This window comes from Octopus sinensis, linkage group LG8, assembly GCF_006345805.1.
Source record: "Octopus sinensis linkage group LG8, ASM634580v1, whole genome shotgun sequence".
Taxonomy (NCBI): domain Eukaryota; kingdom Metazoa; phylum Mollusca; class Cephalopoda; order Octopoda; family Octopodidae; genus Octopus; species Octopus sinensis.
The window spans coordinates 101,774,679-101,786,778 of NC_043004.1; the positions used below are offsets into that span (position 1 = coordinate 101,774,679).

At 36.0% G+C, this 12,100-nt stretch overlaps 1 protein-coding gene across 1 annotated transcript in view; it reads right to left on the reverse strand.

The window, feature by feature from the left end:
* The window catches only part of LOC115214882 (DBH-like monooxygenase protein 1), a 46,611-nt gene extending 38,228 nt beyond the window's left edge, over positions 1-8,383 (reverse strand). The window contains exons 1-3 of the mRNA XM_036505628.1: positions 8,048-8,383; positions 3,553-3,696; positions 510-668 (exon numbers count right to left, since the gene is read on the reverse strand). Of these exons, the coding sequence (XP_036361521.1) occupies positions 510-668; positions 3,553-3,696; positions 8,048-8,296 (552 nt within the window). The 5' untranslated portion in view covers positions 8,297-8,383. The remainder of the gene's footprint in view (positions 1-509; positions 669-3,552; positions 3,697-8,047) is intronic.
* Between the last annotated feature and the right edge of the window lie 3,717 nt (positions 8,384-12,100).

Genomic DNA, 12,100 nt, shown 5'->3' on the forward strand with positions numbered 1-12,100 from the left:
CCTTAGTATTTTAGAATCGACATCGATATATGACAGATGTATTTTTTCAAAACTGTAGGTATCAAAATGTAGGTTCGACTTCTACGGGGTTCGAAAGTAGATCACACTTTGTTTTTATAGCTTTATCAGAGGCAAAAGGTCAGCACCTGAGGAAGAAATGAAGTTTTCGGAGACCAAGATCGAAAGGAACAGAGATGACTTCACAGAAGGAATCCAGGCACCTAATGGTGGCAATGTTATGGATGAAGTTTATAACCTAAGAGAGAAGAGGTTAAATAGTATTTTGTTTTATTATTTAGCCTGTCAACTTTACTGATCTCCATTACGTTGGTCAAATTCACGTTTCGATTTTGTATTGTAAAAAGGATTACAAACAGATAAATAGAAAATGAATGAATGAATTAAAGATATTAAAAGGATTATGAATTCTTACTTCATTCATTCTGAAATAAAAGAATAAATAAATAAATTGATTAATTTAAAAAATTAAAAGGAATATAAATTCTTACTTTATTCATTCTGAATTGTATATGAAATGCATCATTTGGCATTTCTGGTTCAGGCAACTGGTCTTCAAGCAGATACAGACTTTTGACGCCATCCAGTTGAAAGTTCTCATTTATCATGTCTGTCTTACCGTAGCCCCACAGGACTCTCATTGTATTTTGCTAGAAAAGAAAAGAAGAAAGACTCTTATCATAATCCTCTTATTCCCTTCTACCTCTTCCACGTCATCACGATCATCCTCCTCCTCCTCCTCTACTTCATCAAATTCAAAATCAATTTCATCAGGATCCGCACCATTATCATCAAAAGCAACAATATTCACGCGAGATATGAGACGTCTGCTCAATCTGGAAGAAAAAGCATCTAAATTTCCTCAACTCATTATTTCAAAATTTCTTCAAAGTGGAAGCGCGCGACGGATAATGCAGTCCAAGTTAAATGAGACTGGTACCGACTGGATTGTCTTTGATTATGAATCTGACTGATCAGGGCTGACCTGAGGTCTAAAATCAAACAGGTGGTTGAGAATGGAACGCTTTTGATTATTTCGACTTCCTCTAATCAGCTGTCTACAGTCAGCAATAAATATTGGATCTTTTAAAGTCGATATTTTGTTACGTTAACGAAACCTGGTCATTTTAAAATCAAGCAGCCACGTAAAGTATCCTTCCGTACGAAAGGGTTTTACAAAGAATTCTTTGGGTGCCTTTAACCTATTGAATATATAATCTAGAGGAATATTTGAATTCTTCACCGCATTGCAAAGTATCGCACAAATCAATTTTACTTTGCAGGTATGGCTTATAACTGTGAACCGTTTCCTCAAAGTAATACGTATCTTAGACTTTACAGACGCAATCTAATACTTGACATAAGACAAACACTGATATTACCGATGCAAGTTGATGAGAGATTTATCATATACTAAAGAGAACTTGGAAAACTGTAACGGCACCAGATTTCGTTGTAATCTTTTTAAATTAAAGAAATTAGATTTAAGCCTTTTTGTCTAGAAAGGATAAGTCAATATTGACATATTTCGAATAGTTATGCAGTGAACTATAGATTTTGCTTAATGATTACATTAATTTCGGCAAGTACAGAAGATAACACTGTCCACGTTTTAGCTGAATTAGACCTTCTCAGCATAAAGTGAATTTCACCGCAATTGCTTAAATAATGATGAGAGAATCACAAAATAGATATATGATGTAGTACATGAGTAGGCGTAAAATATTAATACATTTAATAAATAAGTGTCCCACATCATATTCTTTTTTTAAATTCCGCCTTCATAGAAAAGAATATTTAATCCAGCATTAACACAGTTTATATTATGTGCACTAAAAATCGGCGAGGAAATGACAATATTATCTCATTGACATCCTATTATAATAATTTCGGTAAATACCAAAGAAAATTAACAATTAGGTGTGTGATTATAACCAATTACACACTATTTAATTCACTTTTCTTCTGCTAACTACTCTTGCGATGTATATATATTTTACAACTAACACATATATAGGCAGCTATATCTCTGTAGAACATACAGTTTTTTGTATTGGTTTCTTTGACTATGAATTACCGCATTCACCTGCAAACTTTATAAGTTACAAACATAATTAAGATCTTAAATGTTATTGAATAATTTTGATATTTGTATTTCAATATGGTAAAACTAAAACTATACAGCTAAACCTCGTGTAAAAATTGTTTAAAATAAAGATTGCTATCGTTGGCATCAGTGGGGAGTTGACCGTCGAGCCTCGCCGGTCTAGGGGCTTGTTCACAATAAATATATACATCAGGGCCTAGTGCACTGATTTGCTCGGGGCCTATAATACTACAAAGAGGGTCCTAATTGGCATAAATTTTGGGGAAGGTACGTTTGATAAAACAAGTCTGTGCTTCATTTTATTGACAGCGGGATGATAAAAGCAAAGTCGATTAGAGGGGAATTTTAACAGAGTCGTAACAATATATGGCAAGGGATTTCATCTAATCCAGTCCCATTTTTATTAGTCCCTTGCAATTTAAATAAACACTTATGACACTTGCACAAGGCCATATATTTAAAAGTGGGTTTACTCGATTGCAACAATTCAAGTACTAGTACAGGTACAAGACAGGAAAGTACTAGACAGGTACCAGACAGGAAAAGATAAGTTAATATCCGGCGGAATTGAAACACGAACATAAAAAGTTGTAAGAAAAATACCACAACATATTTTGTTCGTAGCTTAACCGGTTTTGCCAACGTACAATTAAAAAATATTCAAAAACAGGAATGAGAAACAGTATATGATACAGGTCGTAGGAAACGTGCATCAACAATGAAACAAAAATAAAGCATAGTAGATTGTTGTTTACAAGATTTTGACAAGATTTGACAAAATTTGAATGATACTCAAAGTTAGCAAGATATTACACGTAATAAATAAATCAAGACGGGTTTTCATTCCTTGACTGATATACGCATAAATAAATAGATAAATAAATAAAGTTTATCTGTCAGCTGGAGACAGTAAACGATTACCTTTAACGATGGGAGTCGTTAAAGTCTAACACAGAAAAGAGGAAATAATTTCAAGAAATTAAAAGTCAATTACAAAAATTAGTTATTTTTATAAGCGTGATCGGAAACAGTGGCTTCCATATTTTTGCCTTATAAGTCACTCACAGCGAAAAATAAAGAATACTACCTGCTCTATCATGCTAACAATGCTTTGCTGACGTAGTCTAGGAAGCTCAAAACAAATCACACCATCCTTCCTTCCAATATAAAGATCATGTTTCCTGATAAGTATAAAATTAATGGCTTTAAATTAATTCTTAATTACTTGAAAATATTTCCATTCTTCTTTGCAACAAACAACTGCAGCTTGCTTTATATTCCTCTCGCTAAAAATGTAAATCTTGTAAAATATGTTACGTACGCCATTTTGTATATGAACACTTGCTCAATCTATTTCATTAATTCGTATTACGTCTTTAATTAAGTAGTTTATCTTAGCTAAATTTTGTATAAAATAAAATACTTACTGTGATATTCATCTTCATATTTGGCCCAGAAAGTTCTCTAGAGAATGTCAATGTTGTTTCCATGTTAGACTCATTGGAGTACATAAGATGCCATTCACTGATTGATTGTAAAGACAATTTTCCGTCACTATTGCCATAATAGTTCTGCAATAAGACAAATGTATATATATATATATAGTTGAGAAGGTTGGTGTGTGAAAGCACGTGGTTGAATTTATAGAAAATAGTAAAAAGTGAAAAAAACTACAGAAGGCTTGTTTTAAAAGGTTAAAAAATATATATTTGAGTCATTATGTCAGAAAAATGTTATAAACTTTTTTTCATACAGTGACATAGTTTTTGAAGAAATTACCGGTTTCGTGTTTAACATATCAAATTTCTCAAAACATCGTTATGATTTCGTTAAGAAGTGTAAAGAAGAGTTCCAGGTAAGGGGAGGTAATAAGTGATTTCTTCCGGTGTAAGGGAGATAATCGCTTTATATTTCTTGCCTTTTTTTAATGGGGTGAGTTTCTCTGTATAAGAATGTTAGAGTGGTTAAGTTTGGGCTTATATTTTTCAATGAATAATGTTTCCTTGTTTAGTCTAATTTGTGTTGGTGTTCCAATAGCACATTGGTAAAATGGAAAGATTAAAAATTGTGGTAGTAGTTGCTTTGCGTATTTCTCAATATGCTCTTTAAAGGGTATCATTCTGTATTCTGGGAATGCAATCTGTTGTCGATGCAGTGTGTATCTACGTCTGAGTGATAGTCCCGTGGACCCCACGAAGTCTTGGTGGCAGCCCGAGCATCTTGTGACTTAAATTATGTTTTCAGAGGCACAAGTAAAATTAGATTTGACCTTGAAATTTTGTCCCTCTTTGTATATATATGTATATATATGTATATATGTATATGTATGTATGTGTATGTATGTATGTATGTATGTATGTATGTATGTATAAAAAACATATATATATATATATATATATATATATATATATATTTACAGGTATGTATTTTTCCCTTGTTTACAATTAACACAGACAAATAGACAAACATTGACCAGGGCAGCAAAAAATCACTGAAGTAAAAAGGGCTTAACACCTTATTTTTAAACGTAGAAAATCCGGTTTTATGTGAAATATTTTTTATAATATATATGAATAAATAAATGGAGTTAAACGCGGGTGTTATTCAAATTCTTTTACTTCCGAAACATGTTTCGAAGACATCATTGGTACTATTTCAAAGGAATAAAATGGTGTAAAACAATGTAATCTTCTCTTCAGGGAAATGAAGAAATAAAACTCGTCAATAGTACATTTTAACAGAATATCATTGGGGCCTTAACGATCTCGTCGAGGTTCAGAGTTCTTCTCGTTACACCCTGCCATGCCATGCTTCGGTAGTATTGTCATGCTATGTCCACTACACGCACCACTCTCATGTTTATCAATGATTTCTTTCTTCAATTCTATCGCAATGAGCTTTTTCTTCTTCTCGGCATTCTTTGGACTAACCTTCTTAGGACCCATGGGAAAAACATAATAGAGATGTTGCCATAACGAGAGGAATGCGTGAAATGAGCACTTGTATGAAACTCGTTGGTACTGCGGATTTACACTCGCACGAGCCTCGGCTCGTACAGCAAATTGATCATAAATCGGTGCACTCGTACTGCGAGGTTCTACTCTGTGTATATATATATATATATATATATATATATATATATATATATAGATATATATACACAACTTTCTTATTTCTTTACTACCCACAGAGAGCTACGCACAGAGGGGACAAATAAGGACAGACAAACGGATCAAGTCGATTATATCGACCTCAGTGCGTAACTGGTACTTATTTTAATCGACCCCGAAAGGATGAAAGGCAAAGTCGACCTCGGCGAAATTTGAACTCATAACGTAACGGCAGACGAAATACCGCTAAGCATTTCGCCCGGCGTGCTAACGTTTCTGCCAGCTCGCCGCCTTACACACTGCGCCTATAATAGATAGATAGCTAATACATACAAACATACCGACAGACACACACACACACACCACACACACACACACACACACACACACACACACACACATATATATATATATATATATATATATTTTGTGAAATAGAAAGATGAATAATCTTGTTGCAGATTAATCAAAAGTTTAACCGATACCTTGGTAGCAAAAATCACACCAGAAGACAGCACGGTTGGAGGTACAACCATATGGTGTTGCAACCATGCGTTGGTGCGGATAATTGAATTTTAATATTATTAGTGAATTGAAGAAATGGAGTTGAACGAAGATTGAACAGAAATCGTTTTATTGCATTCTACACGTGTTTCGAAAGCCACAATTTACCAAATTCCGATTGAATAAGGAGACCATATTGTGTCTTTCTCTTCAGGAAGAAATAGGAAATCCGTTGGAAAAAACAAAAACAGAACAGAGGCGGAGCAAAACAAATCGAACGAGGCTCCTAAGAGCCCATGGCCAAACTGTTTTTCAATGTATGTTGAAAACGGGTGGTGGGTGCGTTGAAGATTTTAACAGGTCAGGCAGCGGTCATTCCGGTGGGTGAGAGCACGGGGTGCTTAGATGTTCTTTGTGATCGAGACTAAAGTTCTGACTATTTAAAGAATATTAGGTGTATTATATGGGGCGAGACAAAATCTACTTAGAAACATGTGTGTGTGTACTGTTCTATATATGCGCGGCCGCAAGTTGGTAAGAAGCGCTACACTCTGGTCACTGCTGAGAAATCCGTCAGGGGGTAGAAAATATTTTATGTGTTCGTATGTGCGTTTGATCGCGCGGCCGTCAGTTGGTAAACAGCCCTACACAAAGGTCACTGCTGTAAAATCCGTCAGGCGGCAGAAAAATATTTTATGTGTGCGTGTGTTCGTCTAATCATGCCTTGTCAAAGAAACCCCCCGTCGTCAAAACAAAACACGTGTTTTGACGACGGGGGTTTCACTAATAATATATATATATATATATATATATATATATATACCCACTCAGAACCAAGAATAGCCGATACCCTCTCAAAGACACAACATGGGAAATTTCAATGTACTCTTCACCACAAGACAAAACACACCCACTCAATGATACACCCAAAGAACCCTCCACATCTCTGATGTAATTTCTTCGTGAATCAATCTTTCGGGCGGAACTATAAGGAAAATAAGGACTCCTCCCATCTGAGATACATTCCACATAATGAAGACTTGGAAAATGACCAAAGAAGAAGTAGGAACTTCTCCTGCTCGAGACATATCTTCCAAATGACCACCTCATCCAAACCACAAAATATAACCATTATGACAACCACACACAGAACCGACCTCAACGGAGAACTCACAATAGACCAGGGGTCAACGGAAGGGCAGTCAATAAGAACACTAATTCCTTATATCAATACCCAATAAACAATTTTTTAGGCAAACTAGTTCAAAACGGGGACACTCGATAGCACTAACCAAATGTGAGATCCCGAAGGTGATAAATCTCTCACATAAAACCCTTTCAAACCAACAAATCGAAATTCTCGCAAAAGGACTGAAATTCACCCGAACACTACAAAGATCGGACCTAAAGGATATACAAAATGATATTCAAGAATTCTAATGATTACTCAATACCTCATCATAAAAGTAACTACTGTCCGATAAAAGGAAGATCAAACTCTGGATAACTTTTGTGATTTGGTATCCAATTATCCCTATAATTTACTCTCACCTCAAAATTTTAGAAACAAGAATGGGAAATCATTAATGATCACAAGGGGGATCATAACATAATTATACAAGAAGCCGATAAAACGAGTGTTTTAGTAATTATGGACTCAGAATAATACATAAACACTACCTTAATCTTCTTTCAGGACAATACCTTTTACGAAAAATTTAACAGCTACCGTTAATCCAAGATAATGACAAAACTTTCTACCCTTATTCACCAGTGCCAACAAGATTTAACAGAAAAGGAGAGAGATAACTTGACTAGATTTGATTACAAAACCAGTAACTTTCATGGACTTCTCAAAATCTACAAAAGTACAGCCATAAACTATTGTTGGCAACTGTCACTAAGGTGTCTGTAAAATGATCAACATCATCATCATCAGCATCATCATCATCATCATCCTCATCCTCATCATCATCATCATCATCATCATCATCATCATCATCATCATCATCATCATCATCATCATTATTATTTTCAATCGTTTGAGGCGAGTGTGCAACATTATCTTTAATCGATATTGAATTGTGTATATATACAAGGTCTGTTTTGTTTTGAGGGGTGTGTTTTGTTGTATTTTGTGTTATTTTAGCATTAAAATTTCAGTGAGGACTATGTAGAGTGTAATTTGTGTTGTTTGTTTGGGTTTGGTTAACTGCGTAATAAAAAAAAAACTATCAAAATTAGGTTAATGCATTTGTAATGAAGCAAACGAGCAAAACTGTATTTTTTGTAAAACTATTTGACTTACAGATGAATAAGGTTGTCCGTTAGAAACTCCCGCAAAGAAGACATCGGCGTTTTTCAAGTTACCGTCCGTTGACAAGCCTAGCATCACATAACCGAGTGTTTTAACTTCAGTATGGAATTCAATGTGAGATTTATTGAATTTCCATGAAAGGTGATAAGTTTTGTTGGGGTCCAGATAAAGAGAACGGGAATAATCATCCGCCAAAACACTGGAACCAAAGCAAGAGAGCACGAATGCCAGAAAATACATTGTTATCAGTGTTGGCTTCTGAGTTTGTCAAAGGAAATTTTCAGTAGATTTACAACCACTACTTTGATTCAATGCCTATAAGAGAAATGAATTAGGCACCCGAAATACTTTTCTGCGTGATTTGCATTTGATGTAATCACCTGCGTTATCACATGATTCATTAAGGAAGGTATATAATCACGTGATTTTTTAAGGAAGGTTTATACTCACATAATTCCAATGAAGGTGTATAATCTAAAATTAGACACTAGGCAGACACCGCCGACATATACTTTTGCTATTGCATATGCACACAATAACTTTAGAACTGCAAAATACACTTACAAAGTCATTAACACACATAAAACACAAATGCTATTGTATAATCAGAGAGAAGCGTTCTGTATGAGAAGGACATTGATTTATATCTTCTAGGAGTTGTCTTCTGTTTTTAGTACTTACGAGGGGCGTTCAATAAGTAATGCCTCTGACCCACTTCCCATAGCAGTAGAGCAACGACATTTGGCACAGTTATTAGTCTTTTCCTACATAGGAACTACCCAGAGTTATGCATTTCTCCCATCGTTTGATACAGCTCTGGAGACCGTTTTTGTAGAAGACCCCAGCTTGGTCCTCCAACCACGTCGTGACTTCAGAAATCAAGGCTGCATCATCTGGGAAACGCTTTCCTTTCAAAATCAACTTCATGGCTGGGAAGAGGTGAAAATCAGAGGGTGCAAGGGGAGGAGTTCATAGCTGCACGCCTGTGCTTCTGATCTGGCGACACGCGAGTTGTGGACCGGAGCGTTGTCCTGCAGGAGGAGGATGCCTTTGCTGATCTTGCTCCGCCTCTTGATTTTGATAGCTTCTCTTAATTTCCTCAAAAGTGAAGCATAATAGGCTCCTGTAATTGTGGTACCCTTTGCCAGGAAATCTGTCATCACTACTCCGTCCTGGTCCCAGAAGACTGTGAGCATAACCTTGTCAGCGGAGGGCTGCACCCTTGCCTTCTTTGGAGGAGGTGAGCCACGGTGCTTTCACTGCATTGACTGAGCTTTGGTCTATGGATCATAGTGATGGACCCATGTTTTATCCTGTGCGATCAGTCTTTTGAAAAATTTTGACTCATCTTCTTGGCACATCTCCAAATTCATCCTCGAGCACTCAACGCGTTCTTGCTTCTGGAAAGGTGTGAGCAACCTGGAAATCCATCTGGCAGACACCTTTTGCATATGCAAATGGTCATGAATGATAGTTTCCACAGACCCGGTACTAATCTTGACCTTATGGGCTATTTGGCGAATAGTTATGCGTTGATCTTCCAAAATGGCAGCCTCAACTTGACGGACAGACGTCTCATCAACGGCAGAAGGGGGCGACCAGATCTGGGAGCTGTTTCCACAGAGTTCCGACCATGTTTGATTTCACAATGCCAGCGTTTTACAAGGTCATATGATGGGGCATCATCACCATAAGTTACTTTCATTTCATCAAAAGTCTCCCGTGGTGTGCGTCCTTTCAAATACAAAAACCAGATCACTGCTCGACACTCAACAGGCTCCATTTCACACTTGACTCAGTTCAAACACCTGTAAATCAGAAACCACAATTAGCTCAGAGCTGTAATTCGCCACTTAATCTATAGAGGTATAAATAAGTGCACATGCAGCTAGATCAAACAACTGCAAGTGGGTCAGGGGCATTACTTATTGAACGCCCCTCGTAGATACTTTTAAAGGATTTTTGTTCATCAAGTACTTGGATAATCTCAGCTGATGGACATGCTATTTAACACACTGTATAATTTACATAAGCCCGTAGTCTATTGGTATTTTGCAAAGAGAACGCTCACATATGATATTTATAATATTCAGAATTATACGCTACACTCCCCAGACTTAGCTCATTCTACTCCCTACTGTCTCAGACACTTAAATCAACTTAATGAATTGTTTTGTATCCTTTTATTTACGAAACAGGGCAGTGGCCATTGCGCTTCACAAGGTCACCGACACCGGTGAATGGAGGAGGGGGGTATCCTGAAACTGAAAAACTGGACCCAATGCTTGCAACAGAAAGAATTTCGATAGAGGTAACCAAGATGTCTCATGGTCTTGTTAAAACGGGGGATATGTTGTCTAACATTGATCATCAGAATACTACAAACAACATGGCTGGTCTCCGTATGAACAGGCATTCGTTTCACTGCATTCGCGGCATGGCTGACAGTTTCTTTCTCAAACCGTCTTGCAATTCCTATCCTGGAAATTTCTGACAGTTTCTTCATTTATGACGTATGATCGTTTTATATTTCATGCTTCATTTATCTTTCTCACCCTTCTTTACATTAAACATCTCACTGTAATATTAATGTGCTCGCCATTCCCTAGAATTATCATTAGAATTTCTAATTAGTGTTGTGCTTCCTAGTTTTTGCGAAATCCAGTTTTTCGACATTGGCACTAACACAACTAATTATATAATCAAAGTCTCCAATATAATCTAATTTTACGGATAGTACCTGCATATTTATCATTAGTTCCGAATACTTTCTTATTTGTTCTTTCATCTGAAACAGTATGCTAACGTATACAGATAACAATGTCGGCATTAAGCAAATTAAAAAAGTTAAAAAATTTCTACAAGAGATGAAAGTAGTAACTATACTGAGAAGTAATACTCAGCGTCACTTCAATATGGATGTTACTATCGTTTTAAGCTCAGGAGGAGCCTTCTCCAGCAGGTTATTGATGCAATCTTCACCCTATATATATTGCAAGCAGGGGAGCGAACCCCTACCATCTTCTAGCGACAAAGACCGGATTACCAGAGTGAACACTTTCTAGCTATTTCTGCTCATCCTCAATGGTGGACACCCATCCGCTAAAGATAGCAGTAATCTGCTCCAGCTCCGAAATATATAGAAAAATAAGTAGTAACCAGTAACTATACTGAGACGTAATGTTTATTGCCACTTCAATATGGTTGTTCCATAGGAACTGATATTACTACCTTTTTTAACGTTCTAGTGCGTGCTGAAGCAGACTATTGCTATCTCTAGCGGACGAGTGACTACAAATGAGGATGGTCTGTCACTGTTGCTAGGTGGTAGGTGTTCGCTTCCTTACTTGCAGAATATATCGGGTGCAGATTACATCGATTACCAGCTAGAGAAAACTCCTCCTGGAGTTAAAAAATGTCTATTGACTTTGTATAGATGCTAGGCCACTAGCAGAAAAAATGTATAGATATATGTGTGTTTGTGTAGTTAGGTATATATACTGTATATCTATGTGCTCGAGATATATGTGTGTCTGTGCCTACACACGTATGTGTGTATATCTGTGTTTCTCTTTCCTTCACTAGGGATATTTGTGAAGTTCCTAATGAGTATCCAAATAAAAGCGCTATATTTGAATACTCGTGAATTTTGTAATTATAAAATACACCTTTTTAAACGCATTTTTGTATTATTAAATGCATTTTTATATTATAATTGCATTTTTGTATTATAATAATTCATTTTTGTATTATAAATGCATCTTAAATTCATTTCTGTGATATAATGCATTTTTGTATAATAAAATATTTCCTGTGTCAGACGAATTTTGATAAGAAATTCCTTACAAGTTTATAGAACATGTTAATCTTTGTAAATCCCATTAGCAAATGAAACACGTGTAATGGAGAATAGATGATACCAAAAAATTTCCATTTCCTCACACATGAGAGTATACAAGGTTTACGCAGATGTATCCTTGAGTGATAGAAATTAAATGCATGTGAATATAATGTACGTAATGTTCGGTGATTCATTTAACATAC